Source organism: Falco biarmicus, chromosome 4, assembly GCF_023638135.1.
Source record: "Falco biarmicus isolate bFalBia1 chromosome 4, bFalBia1.pri, whole genome shotgun sequence".
NCBI classification, from domain to species: Eukaryota; Metazoa; Chordata; class Aves; order Falconiformes; family Falconidae; genus Falco; species Falco biarmicus.
The window spans coordinates 39911821-39937577 of record NC_079291.1 but is presented as its reverse complement, the minus strand read 5'-3'; the positions used below and the strand labels follow the sequence as shown (position 1 = coordinate 39937577).

The following is a 25757-nucleotide window of genomic DNA, read 5'->3' as shown; positions in this document are numbered from 1 at the left end:
CTGTTCAAAGCCATCATTTCCAAGTGGCAGGAGCCGCTTGGAGCAGCAAAATTCAATGCTTATATTGCCAGGAAGCCAGGAGTGCACCCCTGGCCACAGGGTGGTCCTGACTCATATCCTCAGGGTTGCCTCAAATTCCTTTCTGGGAAATTCGGAGTATCTGTGCCTGATTATGCTCTCCCTTACTCTACTTTTGTGTATGTTCCTTTGTCAGGAGTGGGGCTGCACTCAACTTAAATAGTTTGTAACTAAGAGCAGGTTTCATTTTTTGGTCTCCTACCCTTGGCTTTCACTTGGCAAGAGGACCAGGATACTAGCTGCTATCTTTCTTTCTGCTGTTAGCTGCCCTTCTGCTAGATCATGATTCATATTTCTCATCCCCATGTTACAGTCTGTTACAGGGTAACTGCTTTGTTATTTGTCACTTGTTTGTTTGTTTGTTTGTTTTTTTAATCAGAAACAAGTGAAATTGAAACTACTGTCAGATATATTTGATGGGATTTTTTTTTTTTAATTAGGCTGTAATTTCTAGTTAGAGTGAACATGAAGGAGCTCAGTGAAGACTAGCCAGTGACTAGGGTATCTGGAGTGCAGGAGGGCCTTCCTCTGTTAAAAAAAAATGTGACCAGAGTTGGGTTCTGTACAAATGAAACGGAGTATTTAATTTTTATGTAGATTGAATTGACAACTGCAATTGTAAGCAACAAAAGTAACTCCTGGTTGCTGTCAGGCATTAACTCCAAATGTTAAATTAGCAATAATAATTCCATGCTGAACACACTTTTTTTTCCTCTCTGTCTTGTTCTCTTTCAGGCCGGTACTGTGGCACTACTATACCACATCCTATCACTTCTTTTAGTAATGCCTTGGTGGTGAACTTCATCTCAAACAACAACTTTGCTTCTAGGGGCTTCCATGCCACCTATACTGCATCATCATCATGTAAGTCCATATGCCAGGTGTTGCTACCTTATGCCTCTGACTTTTAAGAAAAAGAACAGATCCTGTACCTCTTTGTGTCCCTGATGTTCCCATTTTTTAAAATCTCCTATTACACTTCCTCTTTTTGGCCAAGGTCTCAGCAAGTATATCAACAATCTAAAGAACATCGAGACAAGGAGAAATGCTTTCTCGATTAGCAAATGCTCTGGCTCTGTCAAAGTGGGTTTGGTCTTTTTTTGGTTTGGTGGTTTTGTTCTTTTTTTTGTTGTTAGTTTTGGGGTTTTTTTTTAATGTCATCCTCCTTCTCAAGTCTCTGCTGTCTCCTTCTTGTTGCAGCCTGCGGTGGTACTTTCCACATGGACAGAGGAGCTTTCAACAGCCCTGGCTATCCTGAGCCATATCTGCTCAACACCGAGTGTGTCTGGACAATTCTCAGCTCCCCTGGCAACCGGCTCCAGCTGTCCTTTATGTAAATACGTTGCCAGGGGTTATTATTCAGCCTTTTAACAGACCTGAAGGAAAGATGTTCTGTGTTTATTAGGAAATGTAATTACCAGATGATAAAGCTGAAATGTGTTTTTAGAGTAATTTGGAAAGAGAACAGAGCAGTGGTTGGTGGCAGCTTGCAATCAGTGTTCTCCCGTCTTAGTCATTGCTTATATTAAGGCATATACAACTTTATATAAATAGGTGGTTTGTTGTTTGAACAGCATGGGAAGCTGGAGAAGCCAATTCTCACTCACTTATAAACAAGAAGAGGAAACTTAGCATTGGTCTGCCTTTTCTTTACAAGGGAAATTCCTACTATTTCCTTACTACCAGATTCATTGTAATTTTTATATAGCTGAATAATATAAAGGGCACAGATACTTCACAGATTGTCAGGCTAAAATTTATATTAAACTCTTCAGAATTTCTCCGACAATTACAGCAGTGGAGGTACAACAGGGGCTAGGAGAGTAGCTGAAGGAATCCTGTTTTCCTTTCAGCAAAGTAACTTTCTTTTGAAGACTTCTAACAGGAAAGTCATACCCGATCCACAGAACAATGTAGAGTCCTTTAACAGGGTTGTTAGGTTGTTCTTTACCCATGATGTAGATTACTGAGCCTCTGTGTTTCTGGGCATCAAACAGTGGCTACTGCCAAGGAAGAGAGCACTGACCCTTTGCAAAGCTATCAAGAATGAGCAGGAAAGGAAAAGTTATTATGAAACTTGCATTTACGGTTAATCAAGACAAAAGGAAAACTTGCCCAGTAACATGCTGACTGTATAAGGTGCAATTTGCTAGGCGTGTTCTGATTCACTAATGCAATAAAAAGGACATTCTATTCCTCCTTTACTCACTGAAGCAGAGAAGTGCTACAGCCTAAAAATATGTTCCAAAATATTTGCTACAAAATAGTGAATGACAGCTTTTCAGAACCAAAACAGAAATCCAGTGTGAAGCAGAAACTATCAGCAGAACATACATTCAGTTATATAAAGTGACACTGAGTAGATGCAAGCTCTTTTTCTTCAGTTATACATAGCTGAAAGGCAAGCTGAAAATACTGGAAAGCATGGAGTAATTGTGTTAGAAAGCAGTATTTATTTAATTTAATTTAATATTAGAGGTTTATGAAGTTTTTTTGGCATGAGGCATTCATTTTCTTCAGCTCAGTCTGAACAGAAATGCCTGTCTTGCAATTGGAGGGTTAGCTTTAAATTAGTCTGAAGTATATCCAGATGAGTGGTTGGAACCATTTCACAGCTTGTGTATGCTGAACACATGGCTATATTCAGGACTGAAGGGGAGGAGTTGTTACCAGAAAACCAGAAAGCATGAATATTTGGGGCATTGGTTGTAAGAGGAACTCTCTGGAATCTTTACTATATATTCATAGCCTGCTTCTGAAAAGTATATTGGATTGAATCAAAGCACTTTACCTAGAATAACAGCTAATGATTTTTAGAATATAATTAGGATTCAGCTTGGTACAATAATTAAGAATTTATAATCTGATTACTAAATCCCATTCCTTTTCTAAGATAAAAATTGGTTTAGGAGAGTTCATAGCAATCATTACTATTTTTCACACCCAGCTATGTGAAACTCAGAGACCCTGGAGAAACAGTAATATTTCATCATCCTGGAGAAACTGCAAAGGGATTTCTGAGCTCTGAGGTGTTAACTACAAATGAATCTAGGCCTCTGCCAATTGTTTTCTCACCAGAGGGTGTACTGGAATAATACACGTATGAAGGGGCTGCAAACTGATTTTTAAGGCTAAAAGTATCCTCTGCACACAATAGATGTGCACCTAGTAAGTACTCTGACCTGGGCTTATATTAAAAATATTAAAATATTAAAAATTGTTTTATATATCAGGGGCTTTCTGTGTTTCATGATTGTTTTTGGAGAACGAAACAAAGGTTTGAGAGCTCTTTAAAAATTGTAACTTTGCAAACTGAAGCTCTGTCATAAAATAAGGATCTAGAAAAGAGAGCACCCTGTTTCAGCAGCACTGCCAGGTGATGAGCACAGACTTCTGGGTTCTGGAGGGTTTTGTTGCTGCCCTTTTAACTGTTATAGTAAGATACCAGCTATAGGGGGATTAGTGGCCTGGCAGAGCAAACTCCAAAGTATGTGTCAGTCATATGCCTGCTAATGCTCTTCTACTGTTATCGAAACAGAGCGTTTCAGGTCGAAGATAGTAGCGGCTGCACCAAAGATTTCCTGGAGATTCGTGAAGGGAGTGCTACAGGCACGCTGGCAGGACGATTCTGTGGGAACTCTTTGCCTTCAAATTATACATCTACTGTTGGACATGTCCTGTGGGTCAGATTTGTCTCAGACAGCTCAGGCACTGGTGCTGGCTTCAGGGCCACATTCTCTCACTGTGAGTAGATGTTATTTAATTGAAAACTATTTTTCTTTGATAACACTTCGAAAACAATTTAAAAAAGTGATTGCTTGGCCTTGTATATTAGAAAATTTTTGTTGATGTAAGCAAGCCTTTAAATTCACTTTAAAATTATTTGTAATTTTTTTTTTATCCCAAATGTAAAGGGATACTCTAAAATGTATCAGAACAGGACTTGCGTGTGTAAGTATATTAAGTATAATGTAATCAGAAGAATTAGACATGACATTCTCTCTTTTAAAATTATGGTAACAGACAATATTTTTTTCAGATTGATCATATTATCCTTCTACAAGCAAAAATTTCCATGGATTACAGAGAATAAAATGTCCTGTATTTTACTGACTGTTTTCTAACAGTTTATCACATGGTTTTCAGATTCATCAGAAGTACTGGGCTGTGAAGATACGAATAAGAGCTATATACTAAAAACTTCTATGACAACCCAAGTTTACCAATAGCCTGTTAAAGTTAAAAATACCCAACCATATGTCTTTGCTACCTGAGAGTGAGCAATGGTATTTAATGTTTATGTTGCCATTTATTAGGCAATTGACAAACTAAGAAAAAATAATTTCTTTCCCAGCTTTCCATTTTGCTTTTTTGAGTATGGCTGTTCATCTTCTAGTCTGGATCTAGATGCCATTAACCAGGAAGTGGAATTAGAAGAAAAGGAAATGATGCCAGTTTATAGATCCAAAATTTCAAGGGATCATTGTAAACATCAGTCTGACTTGCTGCATGAGCAGATTGCTGAACCTGAAGATCCAGAGCCATTCTGATTATGCAAGCTAAACTTCCAACAATTTTCCTTATTTTGAGACTTTTACTACTAATTGTCAAAAGGAATTTTCAATAGGTTATGAGTCAATCAAATCAGAACCATTTTTCACCAGAACACACAAAGGCATTAAAAAAATTAATATTTAATGTTTCTTGGGAAGAAATTAACATGAAGTAGGCAGTCAGGGGAATTTTGATGTGCCATCTTCCCACCTCTCCTACATGTAGGGCCACATGGCCTGAATGGGTGTTTCCCTTCAGATAAGGGCACACTGCATCCCTCAAGAAGAAAACAATTAGATGTGCATCCTAGGATTGTCTGAGACACAAGTCTGTGCCTCACAGCACTGTCTAGTCCTAAGTAAATTAAATCAGATGGGCTGAAATGAAAGCTATATTGCAGGCTGGGCCCCAATACTCCTTCTAATCTATGTGAATAAGAGGCATTAGCTGTCTCCCTTCTTGTTTTTCAGTGTATGGAAATGACATTGTGGGAAACAGAGGACGAATAGCTTCACCGCAGTGGCCTAGAAGTTACCCTCACGATTCCAATTACCAGTGGCGAATAAACGTTAATGCTTCACAAGTTATCCATGGCCGTATCCTGGAGATGGACATTGAAGATCATCACAGATGCCGTTATGACAAGCTAAAGGTGATTTCATTGTGAAAAGTTACTTTATATCAATTAACTGTGATAAAAATTATTAATAGAGAAACCTACAAGAAGAACAGGAAGAATTTCCAAGGATCTGGTGTGGCTTACTGTTTTTGCTGTCACATCTTCAATAATTACTAGCTATAGGAAAGGTATACATACTCTTTGGCTCCCTAACAGATATTTCCAATAAGTAAATTTGAAACTTATTTAAAATAAGTCCACAATGGTACAGTGCTGAATTTTCAAATCCAAGAATTTCAGTTCAGATGCCAGATTGAACTTTGCTCTGTGCTGGTTCAGTTGAGGACAACGGTAATAATAACATCTCAGTGTCTCTAAAAATAAGGTGGGGTTTTTTTTTAAATCCTACAAGGAACAATCCTTTACTTGCACCTTCTTTGCTCTCTGCATCAGTAATTTGCTGTCAGCAGTAGGAAGGTACCAGTTCCTTTCTGTTTGATTGTTTCTCCGCACCCTGCTGTAATACAGTCTAGCCTTTTTGCCAGGCTAAAAAATATAGCATGCATGGTGCTAAGAAAAATGGAGCAATAGAGCCAGCAACTTCTTTCTGAACTTAGCTGAATGTAAGTACTTAGTTAAATAAGGTAAATCTCTTATTGTCTTTTTTTTAACTAGCTGGTTCACAAATTATCCTTTTCTTTCATCTTTGGGAAAGTTAATACTAGTTCCATATATTCAGTATATTCAATCCATTATTAATTCAGTGATATCCAAATTTAATATTAGTTCAAAAAGGAAATGCAGCTTATTCCTTATCACATGTCAGATTTTAACAGCATCTTCTTTCTTGTAACTCAGCCTGCCTTTCTTTGTCTGTCTGTTTGAAAGCAAAATGAGTTTCTTAAATTGACTACACATTCAGTGGGTGTGAATCAGCCTGATCTTTAACCTGACACAAGGATCAGACCTTCAGTGTAATGTTAATGTTTATTTCATATTTTCTAGCTTTCTCTACTGGACATTTTTTACTGGAGGGAAAAGGACAAGAACACAAATAGGTTTGAATGGTGGCAAAACAGAAGCATCTTTTAACAAGCAAAAGTTTTGGCTTATAAATATATAAAATGAAAAAAATGCATATTTATTTGATAGAATTTTAAATATGATTGTTCCTTAGGGGAGGGAAGAAAAAAATGGGGTTTTTTTCCTGCAGATCATGTTGATTTTTTCCTTCGCAAGGAACAAGATTGCACCAGTGGAATTTTTTAACGTGGGAGACCAGTCCATGTCCCCAAAGAGCAGCCCTGTGAGGGGAATGAGCTGAATTTGATGGCTTCCATTCATATCCTTCTTCTGTGAAAGCTTCACAATTAACAGTATATAATGGAAAGGGAGATTTTGTTCCATTTTTGTAAGAGAAGTTTCTCTCTAACAGGGATTTGCTGAAAGATCCCTTACTCATTTAAAGAGGGTAATTTTCTGCTTGGAAACTTGTTGAGAATGGGCTGGATGAAAATCTGTCTCTATGAGGAATGGCACTGTTCTTCTCTCTGCAGGTTTATGATGGGCCCACCATTCATTCTCGTACTGTTGCAACATACTGTGGCACAGACCCTGCTTCTTTTGAATCCTCTGGCAGTTCAATGACAATCCAGTTCCAGTCAGATCCATCTGTGACTGGAAAAGGCTTTCTTTTGGAGTGGTATGCAGTGGATGCTTCTGCTGTTACACGCACCATTGCTAGAGGTGGGTTTTCAGTGGGCTGCACAGTTAAAAGTGATACAGCCAGTGATATACTGAGTTTTACTTTAAAAAAAAAACTTCCCCACAAGAGAAAGACCTAGATATTAACAGAGGGAAAGCTTTCATTGACATTTTAATTAAGCATTTTAACAGCCTTGTAAAACAATTTTCTAGGGACTTTCAGATACACTGTTTTACAGTGTTTGAAAAATAAGCATGTTGCTAGAGGGCGTTTTTCTTTACACAGGTATTTCATGAAAGCTAAACATTTTGTATGCCTCTTGAATCAAGTACATTTCAAGTGTCCCTCTTGAAACCACATTCTTAAATCACTGGAAATTGTGATATGAAACCTTTCACTATAATGCATCTCATACCCATAAATAAAGAGAATATGCTCGGTATGATTGTATACCTCTGACAAAGAGTTTCTGGAAGGAGAGGGAATATGCTTCTTGTACCATTGTTTTTCTCTGAGGAAGATCAACAAGAGGAAGTTAAGACTAACTAGGACATAGTGCAATGCCTTCTTTCTAAATCTTAAGGCAGATTTCTGGGGACAGAGGGACTAGGGATCTCTGGAGTTCTGCAGGGTAGTAGCAGCTATGTAATATATATGTAACGGGTTTAAGTACTGGGAGAGCACTGAGCCACCAGATATCCCAACAAGGATTCCATCTTGATATGAACACAAAGCTGAGACATTAGAAGCGGAGAACAAAAAGTACTTTGATTTCAAGAGGGTCTAAATCGTATGTGTATTATTGGTTATGTATGCACCATTCCTTTCTGATATGCAACCAGTGTTAAACTGTGGTAGATGCTCTTAGGTCTTTTGCTAGATACTCTTCATGGTAAAATAAGTCACGTCATTGCTGCACCAGGTAGTACAGGAACATCCTTATAGGTCAGGATTTTATGATTTTGTACTCCTGGTCCAAACTGAAGTAGAAGAAACGCATTCCTGTGACTACAGGCATCATGAATGTGCTCCCATTGTGCTTAATTATAGATCTGTCATCTTACATTATATGGGGGGAGTGTTGAGTTTGAAAAGAGGGTGCTTTCATTTTTGACTTCTTGTATGTGACAGGTGCATGTGGAGGGACTGTAACAACTGAAGAAACACCTTCATTCCTCTTCTCACCGGGCTGGCCCATGAATTACAGAAATTCTGCTGACTGTTCATGGCTTATCAGAGCTCCTGGATCTACTGTGGAGTTCAATATCCTGGCCCTAGACATAGAATCTCACAGCTCATGCAACTATGACAAACTTATTATCCAAGATGGTGAGAAGCCAATCTTGCTTTACCCTGACAGCTTGCAATAGATACCCAAGGTCCCACAGAATTTTTATGTCCGTTGACCTTAAGCAATCTTGATAGTGATGGGAACATGCTCTAAATCAGTATTCTTACTCTATGTTGAGACATTCTGCTAGTTAAAATAAAATTACCAAAGTCTAGCAAAATATTTGGTGGTCTATAAAATATTCTTTAATCTGTTAGGGGTTAAAGATCTTGAAAAGCACCTGCCTGAAAGCATGAGCCACAGCAACCAATAGGCAAATGTGTTGGTTTTAACGCCGCGTTCTGATTTCAGGAGACACTAGTCTTTCCCCAGTGCTGGCTACTCTGTGTGGACGAGAACCTCCTGGGCCAATAAGATCAACTGGAGAGGCAATGTTCATCCACTTCATGTCAGATGCAAGTGTCACTGGAGCTGGGTTTAATGCCTCTTATCACAAAAGTAAGATGTCTTTCTCTTCTCCCACAGATAAATGCCTGCCTTGCAGCTAACAATGGGCTAAGGAAAGAAAAGACTGGGGCATTTTTAACAGCTGTCTGCAGTCTATCTAATTAATCACACAGATCAATTATTCACATCTCATGAATATGCATTAATAAATGTCTGACTCTGCAAAGGAAAAATTTGCTGTTTCCCCAGCAATATAATACAACAAAGCACGATTCAACCAGACCAGTCACTTTTCAGAAGTAAGAAAAGTGTATGCCTAAGTTTGTAACAGCTCAGCTGAAAGGTGAAAGAATGCCCAGCTAAGAGAGAGAAATAAATGACTCAGAGCAGAGACACAAAACAGAGAGAGACAGATTCAGAAAGCTGTGTAAGTTCCAGCAGGAATGTCACAGTTTCCAGTGGCACTCCTCCCACAAGCACCCAGGGATGATAACAGATTCCTGAATGGGCTGAGGCACCAAGGAAAGTGTTAGGATAACAATGGGCAGCAGGGGAAGTTTTTCTGACTGGCAGCTTGAGTAGGTGACAGCGATTTGGTCCTTGGCTACAAGCAATGTACTGATGCCATGGGAGGTCCTTGGCGTAGCTGCCTGCTTACTCATCTGTTAAGCCTGAGAACTGAGTGTCAGGATGCTTGGTGTGTGTCTTCTTGCAATCTACTAGTTTGTAGGAGGGAGATAATTCATTGTGTGCATTACTCTACGCCCCTCAGCTCTTCATACACTTGCTTCAACATTTGCTTTTACCTGTCACATCTTTCTTTTGAGAGACAGGGTTTTTCTCTAAATTAATATGTGAATATTTGATGCTAATATTTTTTTCTTTGGTTCTTCTTGTTTTTGTCAGGTTGTGGAGGCTATTTTTACACAGGCAGGGGTGTGATAGCATCCCCCAACTACCCTCAAGACTATGCTCCTAATCTGAATTGTTCCTGGCGTGTAGTAGTAACCTCTGGATTTATCATTGCTGTCCATTTTGAACAGCCTTTCCAAGTTAATAGTGAGGATACCTCCTGCAGCCTTGGAGATTATGTAGAGGTGAGATTATTGGCTAGGTCAGCAAATCCTCAAAGCTATTAAAACTACAGAATGTTACAGATTTCAGTGTCAGTAAGGCAGCCCAGGTTGTCAGGGGGTGGAAATACCAAAGAAAAATACCACAGATATTATTTCTCTCTTTTATTTATTGCTGTGCGTTAACTAATCACTAGGTTATTGTTTTCCCCCATGGCATGAAGCATTAAGATGATCTGTGTTCAAAGTTTACATTGCTGTTTAACATCTTTGTCAAAGACGTAGACAATGGGATTGAGTGCAAGTTTTCTGATGACACCAAGCCATGTGGTGTGGTCAGCACACTGGAGGGAAGGGATGCCACCCAGAGGGACCTTGCCAGGCTTGAGAGTTGGGCCATTGTAATCTTACAAAGTTCAACGAGGCCAAGTGCAAGGTCCTGCACCTGGGTCAGGGCAACCCCAAGTACAAATACAGGCTGGGCAGAGAATGGAGTGAGAGGAGCCCTGAGGAGAAAGGCTTTGGGGTGTTGGTTGATGAGAAGCCCACGTGACCTGTCAATGTGTGTTTGCAGCCCAGAAAGCTGATTTTATCCTGGGCTGCATCAAAAGAAGTGTGACCAGCAGGCCAAGGGAGGTGATTCTCCACCTCTGCTCCACTCTTCTGAGAGTGGAGTACTGCGTTCACCTCAGGGGCCTCCAGCATAAGAAGTGCATGGACCTGTTGGAGTGAGTCCTGAAGATGATCAGAGGGCTGGAGCACCTCTGCTATGAAAACAGGCTGGGAGAGTTGGGGTTGTTCAGCCTGAAGAGAAGGATCCAGGGAGATCTTACTGCAGCCTTCCAGTACCTAAAGAGGGCCTACAAGACAGCTGGAGAGGGACTTTTTACAACAGCATGTAGTGTTAGGACAAGAGGGAATGGCTTTAAACTGAAAGAAGGTAAATTTAGATTAGATATAAGGAAGAAACTCTTCAATGTGAGGGTGGTGAGGCACTGGCACAGGCTGCCCAAAGAAGCTGTGGATGCCCCATCCCTGGCAGTGTTCAAGGCCAGGCTGGATGGGGCTTTGAGCAACCTGGTCTAGTGGAAGGTGTCCCTGCCCATAGCGGGGGATTGGAACTAGGTGATCTTTAAGGTCCCTTCCAACCCAAACCATGCTATGATTCTGTGATTCTATAATTATAGAATTCCAAGGCTGTTTGCTTGAATGATGTTAGCAATTTCTCTTCTTCCAGCTGAAGAATGGATTAGATAATGCTGCCCCACCTTTGGAGTCCCAGAGAGGGAATGGACGGTTTTGTGGAAGCAGCCCGATCTCTACCCTGTACACCACAGATAATCAGCTGTTTGTCCACTTCATTTCTGACAGCAGGAATGAGGGTCAAGGATTCAAACTGAAATATGAAGCTAAGAGTCTAGGTAAGTCTAGGAAATAAACTTGAATTCTGTACCTCAATAGATATAACTTGGAGTTTGTCCTCTTAAAGGAGGTTCTTGTTTTAAGTCCCAACCCTGGTAAAATCAAGTGTCTGCAAAAATGCCCTGTTTCCTTCTTTAGTGCATCACTTCTGATCTGACACTCAAATGTCTCCTTTTTAATGAGAGCCAGCTCCAGGTCACAGAATCTAGAGATACGAAAGTTTAAAAAAAAACTTATGGGAAACCCTTTGGCGTGGAAGTAGCATCTATAGTTAGGAAGAGGTGTTCAAAATTCATACAGGATTGGAAAAAACCCATGGAAATAAGAACATTATTTTAAACGTATGATACCCAGTGCAAGTGCTAAACAAGGAATTATTTAGGCTAGCACATCTAGAAAGCTGGTAAGATTTCTCACAACTTTTACTCTCTCTCTGCTGAGAAAATAGCATTCCCTGCCAGAGCTAACATTTTTTGGAAGAATGAAAAAAATGGAGACACAGAGCTCAGGAGTAAATCAGGGACTTGGTATTTGCAGTTATTCCACTGTATCATGACATATGCCACTTGGAACAGCAGGAGACCTCCTGTTAAACAGTATAACTAAACACAACTAAAGCAACCTGTCACTCTACTCAAAAATTTAGGTACCTGCTTGTTTTCTGCCTGCTTTTCCCTGCTGCCACAAAGAATCATTCTTAGCATTACTGTAGGAGATTCATGAAGGGAATAGGTGAAGCTGTACAATAGTATTTCTAGCATTTCGATTTATGAAACTTGACTAAAACCCTCTGTTAAACCAGTATTGCTAGAACATAGTGTGTGTTTTTGACAGAAAGGTTCTGGTCAAAATAAAGATATTTTTGTAGGATAAAGGACCTGACCAAATCCTCATGTTTGCTCTGACTGGCATTCCTCACAGATTCGTTATTGTCTCAAACAGACATTTCAACTTTTGGAAAGCAGAAGTGGCGAATGATTCACAGAAGTATTGATAGGTCTGACGGTAGGAACAAGGCAAGAAATACGTTTTTTCTTTGGTTTAGAAGGAATCCGAGGTAGAACTAAGAGCAGTTTAATTCAGGGCCCTGAACATTTGGGAGTGAGGAGGACTACGTAAGCAGGAGCACAGGAACATAGGATTCTACTGCATGAAAATGTTTTCCCACAGTATGCAGTAAAATGCATTTGTTTTTGATGCCACTATATGACACCAAAAGGAAACTGTTGGAATATACTGATAGCTCATATTTTTGATGCCTCGCCCATTTCCTTAATGTTGTTTTTTACTGGTGATCTTTTCTTTCCCAGCTTGTGGAGGGAATATTTATATCAATGATTTCAACCCCAGTGGATATATATCTTCCCCTAACTATCCAAGCAATTATCCGCCACATGCTGACTGTGTCTGGACCATAACTGCACCTAATGGACATGCAGTAGAACTGCAATTTGAAGACCAGTTTTACATTGAACCTTCACCGAAGTATACCTCCACATTATTTTCCCTGTGTTTCTTCAGAGATTGCATTCTGATTCTTCTTTCCCTGTTACTTTCTCTGATTCCTCACAGCACACTTGCATGCAGTTTTATAATCAAAACTGCTTAGGAATTTTTTTAGAGAGATCACTGAAGTTATCAGGCTACTGATACACATTCCTAGGACTTTGCAGTGTATGACAGAAATTAATAGACAGAGAGGAAGCATCTGTGGTAGGAAGGTGCTTTCCGGAAAATCTGTGCCCTCTAGTCCTTTCATATTCAGATTTGCAGTAATTTTGACTCTCAGGTGCTTTTAAATCCAATGGATTGCCACCACAATCATTTGTCTCCCTCCTCCATTGCCTGTCTGCTGATTTGCAATGGGTCTGCATGTTTTGCACTCCCTGTCTAAAGCACAAAACAAGGCCTAGTTTCGAGCTGATGTATCTTCATTGATACAGAGCTGGCTCACTATATGGCAAAGGTGAGCACCACCTGTGAGATTGTGTCCAGAAAAAATGGTGCAGGACACAGAATCCCAAAGGTGTCCTTTCTGGCTTCCCAGGACACTGCACCATTCTGAAAGCAAAGCTGTTACTTAAGGTATTTTGGCTCTTTCTATGCCCACCTAAGTAAGCCCCCAGGTTTGAATTTTTATTCCCTTCATCTTATATCTGTTCCTTAATTCAGCAGTCACCAATGAGACTTAATAGGGGATATCTGCTGAATCTGAATGCTGCCCAAAAAAATACCTATTAAAGATGGTCACAACTGCTTTATCAGGGCTTTTTCATACCCCTGCTCAGGACTTGCCTCTGTCCGATCTGCTCTGATCATAGACTGGCCTTGGGATAAATCTTTCTCAATGTTTCTAGCACCTCTTTTGATTCAAATGTTACGTAACTATCACGGATTATGGACTTGTTAATTCTGTTCTGATCACATTGCATGGAAACTGATCTAATTCACTACAGCTTCATGGCTTTGTGCACATACTGAAAAGATTTCAAACTGTTACTGCTATACATTAAACAGAAAATTCTCTTTTAGCTGTACTTCCAGTTACCTAGAGCTACGCAACGGCGCTGACTCCACTGCCCCCATCATTGCCAAGCTGTGTGGAGGCTTCATGCCAGGCTCACAGAGATCCTCAGGAGCTGTCATGTACCTGAGGTTCAGGTCTGACAGCAGTGCCACACATGTGGGATTCAATGCTAAATACACCATTGGTAATGCTTCCATTTGTCAGTTTCTCTGATTTTAGAGAATATTTGGTCTCAAGTGTCAGGCTTTTGTAATGGGGCTTAAGTCATGCCTATCAGGTGGACTGACAGAGATGCCTCTCAATTAGTGTTAGAGCTAAGGCATCAGAATCATCATATATAACATAAGCATATTCTGCACCTAGCAAGAAGTGAAAATTATGGAAGTAAGAATAGGAAAATGCTCATAGATCTGCAGTAGTAGAAAAAAATGACTGAATTGTGTTGACAGGAGGTTATCATCAAAGGGGCAGTAGAAAAAAGGTTGACATGGATAAAACCATGTAACATGATTTGATTTTCAGCATGCAAACTTAGTGTCACTTTCATGAACAGGATCCTGAAGGGGAATGCAAAGATCTGATAAGAGCTGGCCGGAGGAGAACAAATTAGGAGCTTCTTTATGTAAATGTAAATCAATGTATAGTAACAATGCTGCTAGACAGGGGCTACACAACAGTGGACTGAAAAAGGAATGAACAATGGGAATCATTATTAGTCAGCTGGGAAAAGAAATACTTTAAAATTATTTGCTCTTAAGCTACAAAAACAGGATTAGAAAGCACTAGCGAAGTTTTAAATACAAAATAGTCTTACATCAGATTCAGAAATATGCTACTTTTTTAGTTTTGATAATGTTAATAATCTTCACAAAGTACCAGCTATTACGTTAGTATCACCCATATAGGAAAGTCTAGGACTGATAATTTCTCAGAGGTGAAGCACTGGACTATATTGCTTTACACAGAATTTTGCTGATTGTGTTAGATCTCAAACACTTAAGCCAATATAGCGTGCTATTGTATTTCTGAATGTGAAAACTGAAGCAACTTGCAAGAACACATTGTTAGTATATGAAGCCATAATTTATATTTATGCATAACAGATTTACAGTATCTCAGCTGTATGCCAGTCATCCTGGAACAAAGCGCTAATCACTTAGAAGAGTGAATGGTATGAACACAACTGTTATTGCCATGAAAAGATTGTAACTGGCAAACACACAATACACTGTAAAATCCAATAAATTCCACCAAGGAATATTATTTGCTGTAAGCCTTAGTATGACAAACTTAAGTTTGCAGGTACCACAGAGAAATGAGTTTTCAGAGAAAGAAAACTCAAAATAACTGGTTGTTTCCCAAACTGTGCAGTGATTACGTACCAAGGCATCACAAGGAAGGGAGTGTGAACAGGAAGGGGCAGGAAAGAGGAGTCTGAACCATAGCTGTAGGCCCAAATCAGCAGTCAACTTTAGTCAGTCATAAAAAAATAAGATTCACATTCACCAAACTAAAGTTCTTTATAATAATCTGGTACATCTTTCCAAGATTTTCTGGTAAATATAGACGTGGGTAGATATTTGAACCTGTGAGTTAAGGTATTTGATAGCTTGGAACCTGTGAGTTTATTTAAATTAACAAGAGATATGACAGAGAGGAAGGGATGCTTATGATGGTGAGGGAGTGTGCAGAGAAAAAAAAACCACAACAAAACCCCAAACCAAACTAGGACTGATTGAGTTAGAAGGAGAATGTGGAAGATTTTTAACTGGAATGCAATTCCTGTTTTCATATCACAGTTAGAGAACAAGTCAGATGTGCCATAACTTTAAGTCTTGTTTAGGAGAAGGGTCATCTCTCTGACATCCTTGAGTCAACCAATGTTCTTTCTTTTGCAGCTCCCTGTGGCGGGACAGTGGTAGGACTAACTGGTGTCATTGAAAGCATGGGGTATCCTGAGCTTCATTATCGAGACAACCTGCTATGTGAATGGTTTCTGCAGGGCCCCAGGGGCCACTATCTTACCATCAGACTAGAAGGCCTGGATATTCAAAACTCCTCCATGTGCACAAATGACTTTGTGGAGATCCGAGAATACAACGCTTCTGGTCTGAGAATTATTTCAGTATTTGTCTTCCCTTCCCTAATATTACTACAAAACCTCACCAGAGATTTCCTTTTGGGTACAAAGCGAGCCTTTTCAAAGTACAGTGTTTGCTTCTGTCTGCCTTTCTTGCTGAAGCAAAGACAAAACCCCCCTTCTGTTTTGCAGCAGTAACTTCATTTTACTAGTATACCCCTGCCTGTCCAGTTAAATTGCAAAGTGATCCTTCAATATAAATATAAATAATGTATTGATAGAAAATTGTCTTTCTGTATGTGATTTTTTGCAGGAAATTTGTTGGGCAGGTACTGTGGTAATACTCTCCCTGATGCTGTGGACACCTCTGACAGTTTTGCTTATGTCAAGTTTGTCACTGATGGATCAGTCAATGCCCAAGGATTCAGACTGTGCTTTGATTCCAGTACCGAAGGTTGGATTTTTAAGGTTGCAAATTACTTGCAGGAATCAACATATACCACAGACCATAACTGCACTGCTACAGCATATATTGTAGATCACTTATTCTTGGAGTGGTGTGTATTTGCTCTTAAATTTAAACTCCAGAGGAAGTGTGACTAGAGCTTTCTGATCACTACTTAACCGAGCTGAAAGTTTTGGGAGGCAAGCAGTCTCCTGCTATAATGGATGTTGCCATCGGTGACAGATCTCATATGATGAAGCACATTCTTCCACACCTTTTTTTCTCCAGCAGTCAGTCCAGGGATGTCCTAACATTCCCTTCCCACAACCCTCTTGATGAGGGGAAAGGTAAAGAAATGCTGTGATTTTCCTTTATGTTATTCTGTCCTTCTGAGGTGAGTGGTATTCTTAAATCTCCCTAAACCAAATTGGTTTTAACCAGTGGTTTTAAAGCAGGATCACAGAACTGCAGAGCCATTGAGGTTGGAAAGGGCCTCTGGAGATGAGGTAGTCCAACCCCCCTGCTCCAGCAGGGTCAGGTAGGGGAAGTTGCTCAGGACTGTGGCCAGTTGGGTTTTGAGTATCTCCGGGGCTAGATACTCCCCAAACCCCTCTGCAAGCTATTCCAGTGTTCAGCAACCCTCACAGTGAAAAGTGTTTTCATATGTTCAGGTGGAATTTCCTGTGATTCAGTTTGTGACCATTGCCTCTTGTCCTGAGCACAATGATTTTGAAGAGCCGTTCTGATCAGGGCTAAGGACATAGACCTATTCCTGCTTCACACTTCTCTTTCACGTTCTTTAGTGCCCATGCAATGCCAAGCAATGTTTGTCCTACCAAAAACACGGCTACTTTTCAAGAAAGTCGTTACAGTAGTGGTCTAGAAAAATCTCCTGCCAACCCTTCTTAACTCCTTGTAGCTCATTTAAAAGCTCAGCTGAAAGCTTCCTTATTGTTTGCTTCTGCAATAATTAACAGACGGGGAAACAAACTACAAAAGAATGCTATTCCACTCCCAGGACCCTGTTAAGCAACCATGAAAGAGAAAATGTATTTAGGTAAAATTTAATGCAGATGGATACACATATTAGACTATTTTGCAGGAGTCCATAAGGGTGAGGAAAGGGACTAAATCTCTCACTGCAGCCCATTAAACTATATCTCTGTGTTTTAAAAGGAAACTTAAGTGTAGACTCATAAAATTATTCCATTAGTCTCAGAAGAAAAATGCACTCTATACCCAAGACCTTTAGTATTTTTCCTCAGAGCACAGTTTGATATTCCTAAGATAGGAAAACCAGAAAATAATGGTACTGAGAAGATGTTGATAAAAATCCCTGAAAGCTTTTTCTCTACCTCTGTTAACCAGCAAAGGAAAAATGCATCCTTCATTATAATCTGCTCCAAGACCCTGCTCATTCTTTGTAGCTCTGCTCAGGCACGTGAAAGACAAAAATGCCTCAGTCCTGCCACAGTGAAAGGCTTGTGTCACTTGACATTAAAGTCTGTGGGTCACTTAGGTTTCTGAAGCCTGACATGAGCCCTTCAGAGAAGGGATTATTAATAATTAGACTAAAAGGAGCTGCTATGGTCAATTAATATTTAACTACATTTATGGATGAGTGATAAAGACTGGCTGGGACTTTGCTGTTCAGACAAACATATGTACAGGATAGGCATATCAAATCAACCTTTCATCATTTCTTTTTCTTGCATTATTAATGATTTTTTGCTCTAACTCTGTAAGCAATACTTTAAGAAGTGTCCCAATATTTGGATATTTCAGAATGTGGTGGGGATTTTACTGCCCCTGTTGGAACATTTACTTCACCCAACTATCCCAACCTATACCCACATAACCGAGTGTGTGAATGGAGGATCACAGTGGAAGAAGGTCGGCGTGTGACTCTCACCTTTAATGATATGAAAACGGAAGAACACTGGAGGTGCTCATTAGATTATGTGGCTGTGAGTATTGGGTGTGAGGGCAGAAAATGCTCTTCCTAATCCCTTTATGGAGCATTAATGGGTGTAATAGATCTGAAATGTCAGTTATAGGTCTACATCTGATTTTAAGACAAATTATAATTTAATCTGAAGTAAACAGATAAATAAAAGTTCGCTCTGTATGTTGTCTAAACTCATCTGCTTGTTTTAGAGTATGGAAATTTTGTGGTCCAGACAGAGGGGAGGACTTCAAGAAATCATTGGAATTGGCTCTTTATTGATTATGGAAAAAAGCTCTGGGGTTTTTGAAAGCTTTCAATGTCTCTTTTCTGTGAACACAAAGTCCATCTGTTGGTTTCAGGTCTCTTGACTTTGGAGGTTGTTACTGCTGTTGTTACTGTTGCCAATTAAATAAAAAAATAAAAAAAGAGAGAGAGGGAGAGAAAGCCAGAGATTGCAACAAATAGCTACTACTGGGTTGGCATTTGCATATTCTGAAAGAGAAATCCGGAAAACCCAAGAAATTCTACCTGTTTATCACCCTCCATCTCCAAAAAGATAGATATTGGTCATCATGGTTATTTTAGATTTTTGCTTATTTAGAGGGAAAAAACCCCAAACCAACCAACCAACCAAACCTGGCACACAGAACTGGACATGTTCAGATGTACAAATGCCTCAGAAACATGATACCTCTATGAAATTGCAGCAATGGGAGATCGAGTTTAGTTTCCCGTTTGCTCAGATTAGCAGTGCAAACATGGGAATTGGCTTTAGTATCAGATGCTGGCCCATGCACAAGTGTAAGGGGGTGAAGTAGCTTTCCCTCGAGATTTGTAGATGATGTTTCCCTTGTTTTCCTTTGCAGATGCTTTAGACACCATGGGGAGCTAGCTTTTATTGATTAATGAAGTAATGATCTCTTAAAGGAAGATCTGTCTTGCCAGCTTTTGTGCCTTCGACACCCTAATATATTCCAAATCTCAGTGGGATATTTCTGCCTTGCTTGCACTGCTGAGGTAGAATTAGAAAGAAGGAATTTAAGTCCTAGGCTAAAGGCTGCATGAAGGAAATTGAGCAAAATACCTCTGGATCATCAAGTGAAATATTTGAATTAATAAAAAATGCCCACCAGCCCTCAGTATGTTGGAGAAGATTTTGATAAAGATGATGTTGGCTTTAACAAGAATACAAAGACAGTCATTTGAAATGGAATGAATATGATCAGTAGCTGGCATTATTAAGTGATTGAAGATATAAATATTGAGCTAAGTACAGTATTTTTTCCAATAAAACCATTTCAATTCCTGTTTTTAAAAAGAAAAAAAAAGAGGCAGAGGGGCAATATGTTTGTGTTTCACCAAAATAGGCAAGGTATTTTTGCTGTTTCACTTCAGAGCCTCATCCACTCTAGGCAGTGGAAGTTTGTTCCAAGGTTTTGAGTAGATTTGGGAGCTAACCTCCTATGCGTGACACCACTGACCCTTGTATTAAAGATGCGAAGCACTGTTAAATGATACAGGAGATGCTCTTAAGACTGTATTTTGATCTCAGAAGAGTTTATTTTGACCCAACAGGTTTACAATGGCCTCAGACAAAACTCTCCCCAGCTGGCCAAACTGTGTGGAGAGGTAAATCCAGGCACTGAGGTAAAATCCTCTGGAAACACAATGAAAGTCATCTTGGTGACAGATATGTCCCATGCAACCAGAGGCTTCAGTGTCTCATATTCATCTAGTGAAGATGCAGGTAGTGTATGTTTCTGAATTAAGTGATTGATCTTTGGTGAGTCATTTCATAGCTAAAGTACTGGCACATGTCAAAAAAATGACCTAAACAGATAACAAATCTGTGATACCGTTTTCCTCTCTTGCGTCTCTGGATGGGAGTAGATGTGTATCTTCAATTATTTGAAAGGACTTGAAAAAATGGGGAGTCTCTGGGGGTTACAGACTTCATCTGCCTGTTATGTCAAACTTCAAATCGAAAGAATAACCTCTGTTATGGATCATAGTCCTTTACTATTACTACTGATTTATTGTTATGTACTTAGTCTGGAGTAAAAGATGGGCTGAAATGGCCTTATTCCATGAAAAGATCCAAAAGGCACAGTGCTGTAGACAAACTGAATAATTCAGGTGCTTCTTTATTACTCGGGGTGTGCGTGCGTGTGTGTATGTGTAATTATTTTATTGTAGCTTGTGAGAAAGTGCAGCTTAACCTACTTTTGCAAGCTCAGCCTCCAGAGCGGAGGCAGCTGGAGGAGCCTTACTACTACAGACTACAGCCTTGAGTCTTTCAAACTTGATTTTCCAACTCCCCCCCCAAGCATCCTACTATAGCAAAAGTGTACTGCTTTTGAGGGTGTGTTCCCGAAAAATCTTCTCCTGAGCCTAAAATTGGGTAATGGGTAGGGCTGAGCAATACTGAACTGGAGCTGCAGGGGAATTTTATCAAAATGTTAAATAATGCCTGTTTTGATGTATTGATGGCACTGCTGAAGTATTTTATTTGATACTGTGCATAATTCTTGTTCTTTGCTTTACTCATGTGTTTTTAAAGACTTGCCAATAAATTCCAGGACACTGGGCAAGAATTGCCTTGTATGCAGCAGTAAATTATAAAAAAAGGAGAAGACGGAAAATTTTTTGATCTAATCAGCACATATGCATGCTGACATGAGCATATCTGAAAAACAGGGGCAAGATTTCTCTTCATACAAGAATTATTACTATTTTAAGATAAATTATATTTTGTTTCTGCAGTTTGTGGGGGAACCCTGATGGGATATACAGGTGGGAATTTCTCTTCTCCTGGTTATGATGGCATCAAAAATTACACGAGTAACCTGAATTGTGAATGGACCATTGAAAGCCCCTCCCACTATAATTCATCCATATATGTGTCTTTCGAAGATTTCCACATGGAACATCACCAGGACTGCCAGTACGACTACCTAGAGCTACGAATAGGTTTGTATGTTCAGCAGGAAAAGGGATAAGGCCTGTCAAGATCCTGGTCGTGCAATTGTGTGCCAAATCTTGTTCATATATTTGAAGACAATGACTCTTGCAGGACCTGTATATTTGAGAGTGTTCACATGCATGCCTTCCATGCTGCCTCCTAGACCAGGAGTGGGATTTCACTACCACAGCAATTGATGCATGAATTTGGTCAGCCTTTCTTTCAGAGGAGAAAATGGAAAACTGGATAGGTATCTCAGGGGGATAAATTGTTTTGGTGGGTGCAGTACACACCTGACACTCTCTTTACAAGGGACAATGTGAATTTCACTTCACCTCCCTTTAAAGATGGAAGTAAGGAGAAGCTGGAGTCATCAACACAATATATTGGGTCCACAGCCCATTCTCTCCCTGTTCCTGAAATATCTCCAGGGACAGCAGGAGTGGAGTAAAGAATGTTTTAATTATTATTAGCCTCTGTGCTGCATACCCTCTTCATACCTCTCTTTTGCACTCCTTAAGACAGTTCTTCAAAAGCAAATCCCTATTTCCCATGAGACTGCATCACAAACTACTGACTAAAGCATTTAAAAGGAAAACAATCACAGGATTAATGCATCAGTAACATCTCTGCAAATTTGAGCATCTTTAGCTATCCACAAGAACAAGCAACTGGAAATGTCATATGAAAGTCACTCAGGTAATGCCAAGTGTAGTAGAAAAGCTCCAGCTGTCTTCTTCGCTGAGAGGCTGTAACTGTGAGTCCCAGAGAGACAGGTTCTAATTTACCAGGAAATCGTTTCTGAAAGGTGGGGGGTGAGAGCAGGAATCTGTTATATCCTTATTTGCATTCATTTGAAGAAGAGCCCTTGGTTGCATAGCATCGGTTTGTCCTGTGTAGAGCCAAAGCACACATAGCTGTGAGGCCTAACAATTCCCTCCCATGTATGCACTGGAGCTGGGAAATAATAGAAAGAGAACTCAGAGAAAGAAATAACAAAATATATCCAGTCCATTACTCATCAGTTCCCACTACTCTCACTGCTGTGAACCTCAGGCCTCTGGGAATTACAAAAGAAAGAGGAAAAAATGCAGTCTTGTTTTACTTTACACAATTTTGTCATCTGAATAGTAATGTTCATTTTGGCCATGCTGATGGATCTTCAGTTTCACAACCAGTCTCCTGTCAAAGGCAGAATGCCCTAATTCATCTGTGTATGCTGACAAGTAACATTAGTGAGCACTGAGATGCAAATAGTGCAGAAACCCTCAGGCAGGTGCTGTTTAAGACTCTCAACACAGCAGATATGAACTTGAGGAAAGGTCCAATTCAACAGTAAGTTACCCAAGAGCCCCAAATGAAGCTCAGATGCGTAAAATTCTTTTGAGTTACCCATACAACACACTTCATGGTACTGAATGGAGGAAAAAAAAAGAAAAAAAAAAAAAGCAGAATCGACTTCTTGTGTTCAATAAGAAATATTTGATCTAAATAGATAAATATTTCAAATTTCTTAGGGTAAGGTTTTATATGAAGTTATTAAATTATCCGGCATGTGTATGTATTCTGCACATGGTAATACAGCTGAACATATTGTACAGTGAAATATACTCCTAACTTTTGGCTTTTGTGGAAGACTTGATTTTGTCTTTCAGATCATTCCCTTCAGTTTGAACCAAATTTTACAGCACAGTCTTTGTGTTTACATTTTCTGTTTATCAACAGTCTATGTCTCTGGCCAGCTGGCCATTCATGAAAGCAGTGACTGGTGTGAGTTTTCACACTGCAGAGACCAAGTAACCTGGGTTGCATCGGTCACACAGTTAATCACCTTGTAGGAAGTGCAAAAAAGAAAAACTACACTTCACATATTAATGCTTAAAGTAGTTACTACTATTTTTCTCCAAACCATAATTTAGCACGGTCTTCTGCTTCTATAGCTCAGTATCATTTTTAGTGCATGTTAACAAGACAGGTTTTAGAATTTCTCTGTGTAATTTACATTCATAGATTTCTATTATATGTCCCCTTTTATCCCTACGCTTTAAGGCAGTTCAAATGGTGGCTGTGTCACTATATATGGCAGAAAGATGAAGTTAACTGAGCCACATTACTTGGAATAACTGTGAAAGTGCTTTGAAGAGTGTGTAAAGTTTCTCACTTTTGCTCTACTGCCTTCTTTGCAAGAACAGCCTGCCACTCTGCATGGAGTTAGGAGGTGCTTTTGAATGGAGACTTTTAAAGACCAGCAGTCTGGTGTTATTAAAGAAGCAAACTGGAATGGCATTGCCTGGATGTTGTGAGGAACACTATTACACTTGTTTTCCTTCTGCTGAGAATATATCAGTAATAAACAGAAACTGGCACTTCTACCAGTGTGATGCATAAGAACTTACACCAACGTGAGCAAACTCATTGTCACAGAAGTGCAGTGGCCTGTGTTGTGCTTTCCTTTTAGGTTTCAATGATTTGAGCAAATGCTGACGTTTTTTTGCCATACAGAGAACAGTTTGTTGAGCTCGCTAGGAAAGAGATGTCTGCTATTAATACAATAGTGACAGCTTGTTCATGGATGGAGTACATCCCTATATGGTAGAAAACTCAAAATCCCGTTAAATTGACGTTAATGAGGATGTCAAACAGGCTCAATAGTCTTCCATGTGATCAGGTCCTCAGGCCATCTCTTCCTGCTGTTCTGCCCCAAAATACTTGCAGTTTTGGGACAGTTTCTGTGGTTCTGGGTCTGAGGGGTCATTCAAAATGGAAGTATGCAGGATGGCAGGGACAGGAGAGAAGGAGACCAAGATATTAAAAGGATTATTAATACAGCTTTGGAAAGAACTTCCTTGTTAAGTTTTAGATCCCAGCAATGAACTGCAGCACTCTACCCCTAACAAATCATCAGTTATTGTGTGATATGTTCTTTTCTCTGTTTTCTAGTCAAAACAATTTGAAATGCATATTTGCCTAGCTATTCTTTATTGTAGCTCTTTTAGGATTCAAAAAATGTATTTTTTTTTTCTTTCTTTATTCAGGGGATGCTGATGGCGAGCTAATAGCCAGACTTTGCGGTCAGGCAGCACCATCTGTGCCACTAGTCATAGCTGCCCCCCAGATCTGGGTACACTTTGTAAGTGATGAAAACACAGAAGATAAAGGATTCTTGGCCCATTACACGTTTGAAGGTAAATGACTTGACAGACTGTTGCCCTTGCTGACTGAGGCACTTCTCAGGGTTGTTGCCATTCATTTGGTGATGCTGAGAATACACGCTATGGGATCAGCTCTCAAAGAGGTCCTCAGAAGTTACACAGTGCCTGCCACTGTTCATATCCATCTAAAGCAAACATATGCTAGCAATTGAACTTTCAGATTTATTTTCTGCCTTACTGTTCCCATTCCCTGAACCGCATTTGAGTTTTTGCAATGCAGTGCAACACTCAGAACAGCTGCTTGCTCTTGGGAATAGGGATGTAACAGGTAACACCAGCCAAGTTTGACTTACTTTGAATAGGCCTTCAGAGTGCTAGCATGGCTGAAATGCATTCTGCTGCTTGAACCTTTGCACTCATTTTGAAATCCACTTAAAGCTGTATCAGTGCAAATTACACAACTTTGCCATTTACATGCCAGCACAACTATTCTTCCTGTCACAGCTGAATTTAGCCTTGGTGCTTATCTAGACACACCAGCAAGTTTTTGATTCGATTGTGTTGGTCTAAGAATGGCACTGGTTTGCTTAGGAATCTGAGATAAATAAATGTAAGATAAGGTAGAAGAGGCAGCTGTAAGTGTCAGCTGGTGAAGGTTTCACAGACTTATTATATGAAGTAGCAGAATAAATGCAAAGTTTCAAGGTCATTGAATATGTTTACTCAGTATTCAATGACAAAGATTTTCAAACTTGGATTTTCCCAGATAAATTGTTCATCCTTACCTATATCAGTCCAACTTAAATATATTTTAGTGCTATTATTACAAGCTTAATAATCTTTCACTCATGTGATTATAGTGTTCAGTTCTGAAAATGTATTGCAATATTACTTTTTTTCTTCAGCCTGTGGGGGTGTACAGTCAGGTGGAAGGGGAGTTATCTCAAGTCCTAACTACCCAGAGCCTTACAGCGCTCTGAGTCGCTGCTCCTGGTTGCTGGAAGCCCCTGAAGGCGAAACCATCACTGTGAGTAACACAACTTTATGATTGTGTGCACAGCTGGCAGTGTGAGAAGCACCCTCTGAGTCTTGAGGAACAGGTTTGAGACAACTTGGGAAATCAGAAATGTGGGGGAATGGAATATCTCCCCATCAGCCTTACTTAAGTGGAGGAAACAAACATAACACAACCAAACCAGATTGTGCTTTTTGAAAGGTCTAACTTGACCTCAAAGCATCGCACTGACTTGTGCTTTAAATAGTGACTTTCTATGTTTAGGAAACTGAAATAACTCATGTTATTAGATGAGCGTGGATATCCTCACTGTCATGAGAATAGAATTTTTTTTATCGGCAGAAAAGTTAAAAGCCACTAGAAAGTTACTTTCATGTCTTAATGGTTAGTCTGGCAGATAATGTGATTGCTGGTACAAATTACATCAGTGAGGTGCTAC

At 39.7% G+C, this 25757-nt stretch overlaps 1 protein-coding gene across 1 annotated transcript in view; it reads left to right on the top strand.

Annotated features, from left to right (window-relative positions):
* The window catches only part of CUBN (cubilin), a 155121-nt gene that overhangs the window by 92761 nt on the left and 36603 nt on the right, over positions 1–25757 (top strand). The window contains exons 39-56 of the mRNA XM_056336735.1: positions 814–942; positions 1279–1411; positions 3617–3822; positions 5103–5284; positions 6808–6997; positions 8088–8285; positions 8599–8745; positions 9601–9791; positions 11005–11188; positions 12500–12674; positions 13722–13900; positions 15615–15824; positions 16110–16250; positions 18027–18208; positions 19765–19936; positions 20953–21159; positions 24187–24336; positions 25209–25330. Of these exons, the coding sequence (XP_056192710.1) occupies positions 814–942; positions 1279–1411; positions 3617–3822; positions 5103–5284; positions 6808–6997; positions 8088–8285; positions 8599–8745; positions 9601–9791; positions 11005–11188; positions 12500–12674; positions 13722–13900; positions 15615–15824; positions 16110–16250; positions 18027–18208; positions 19765–19936; positions 20953–21159; positions 24187–24336; positions 25209–25330 (3098 nt within the window). The remainder of the gene's footprint in view (positions 1–813; positions 943–1278; positions 1412–3616; positions 3823–5102; positions 5285–6807; positions 6998–8087; positions 8286–8598; positions 8746–9600; positions 9792–11004; positions 11189–12499; positions 12675–13721; positions 13901–15614; positions 15825–16109; positions 16251–18026; positions 18209–19764; positions 19937–20952; positions 21160–24186; positions 24337–25208; positions 25331–25757) is intronic.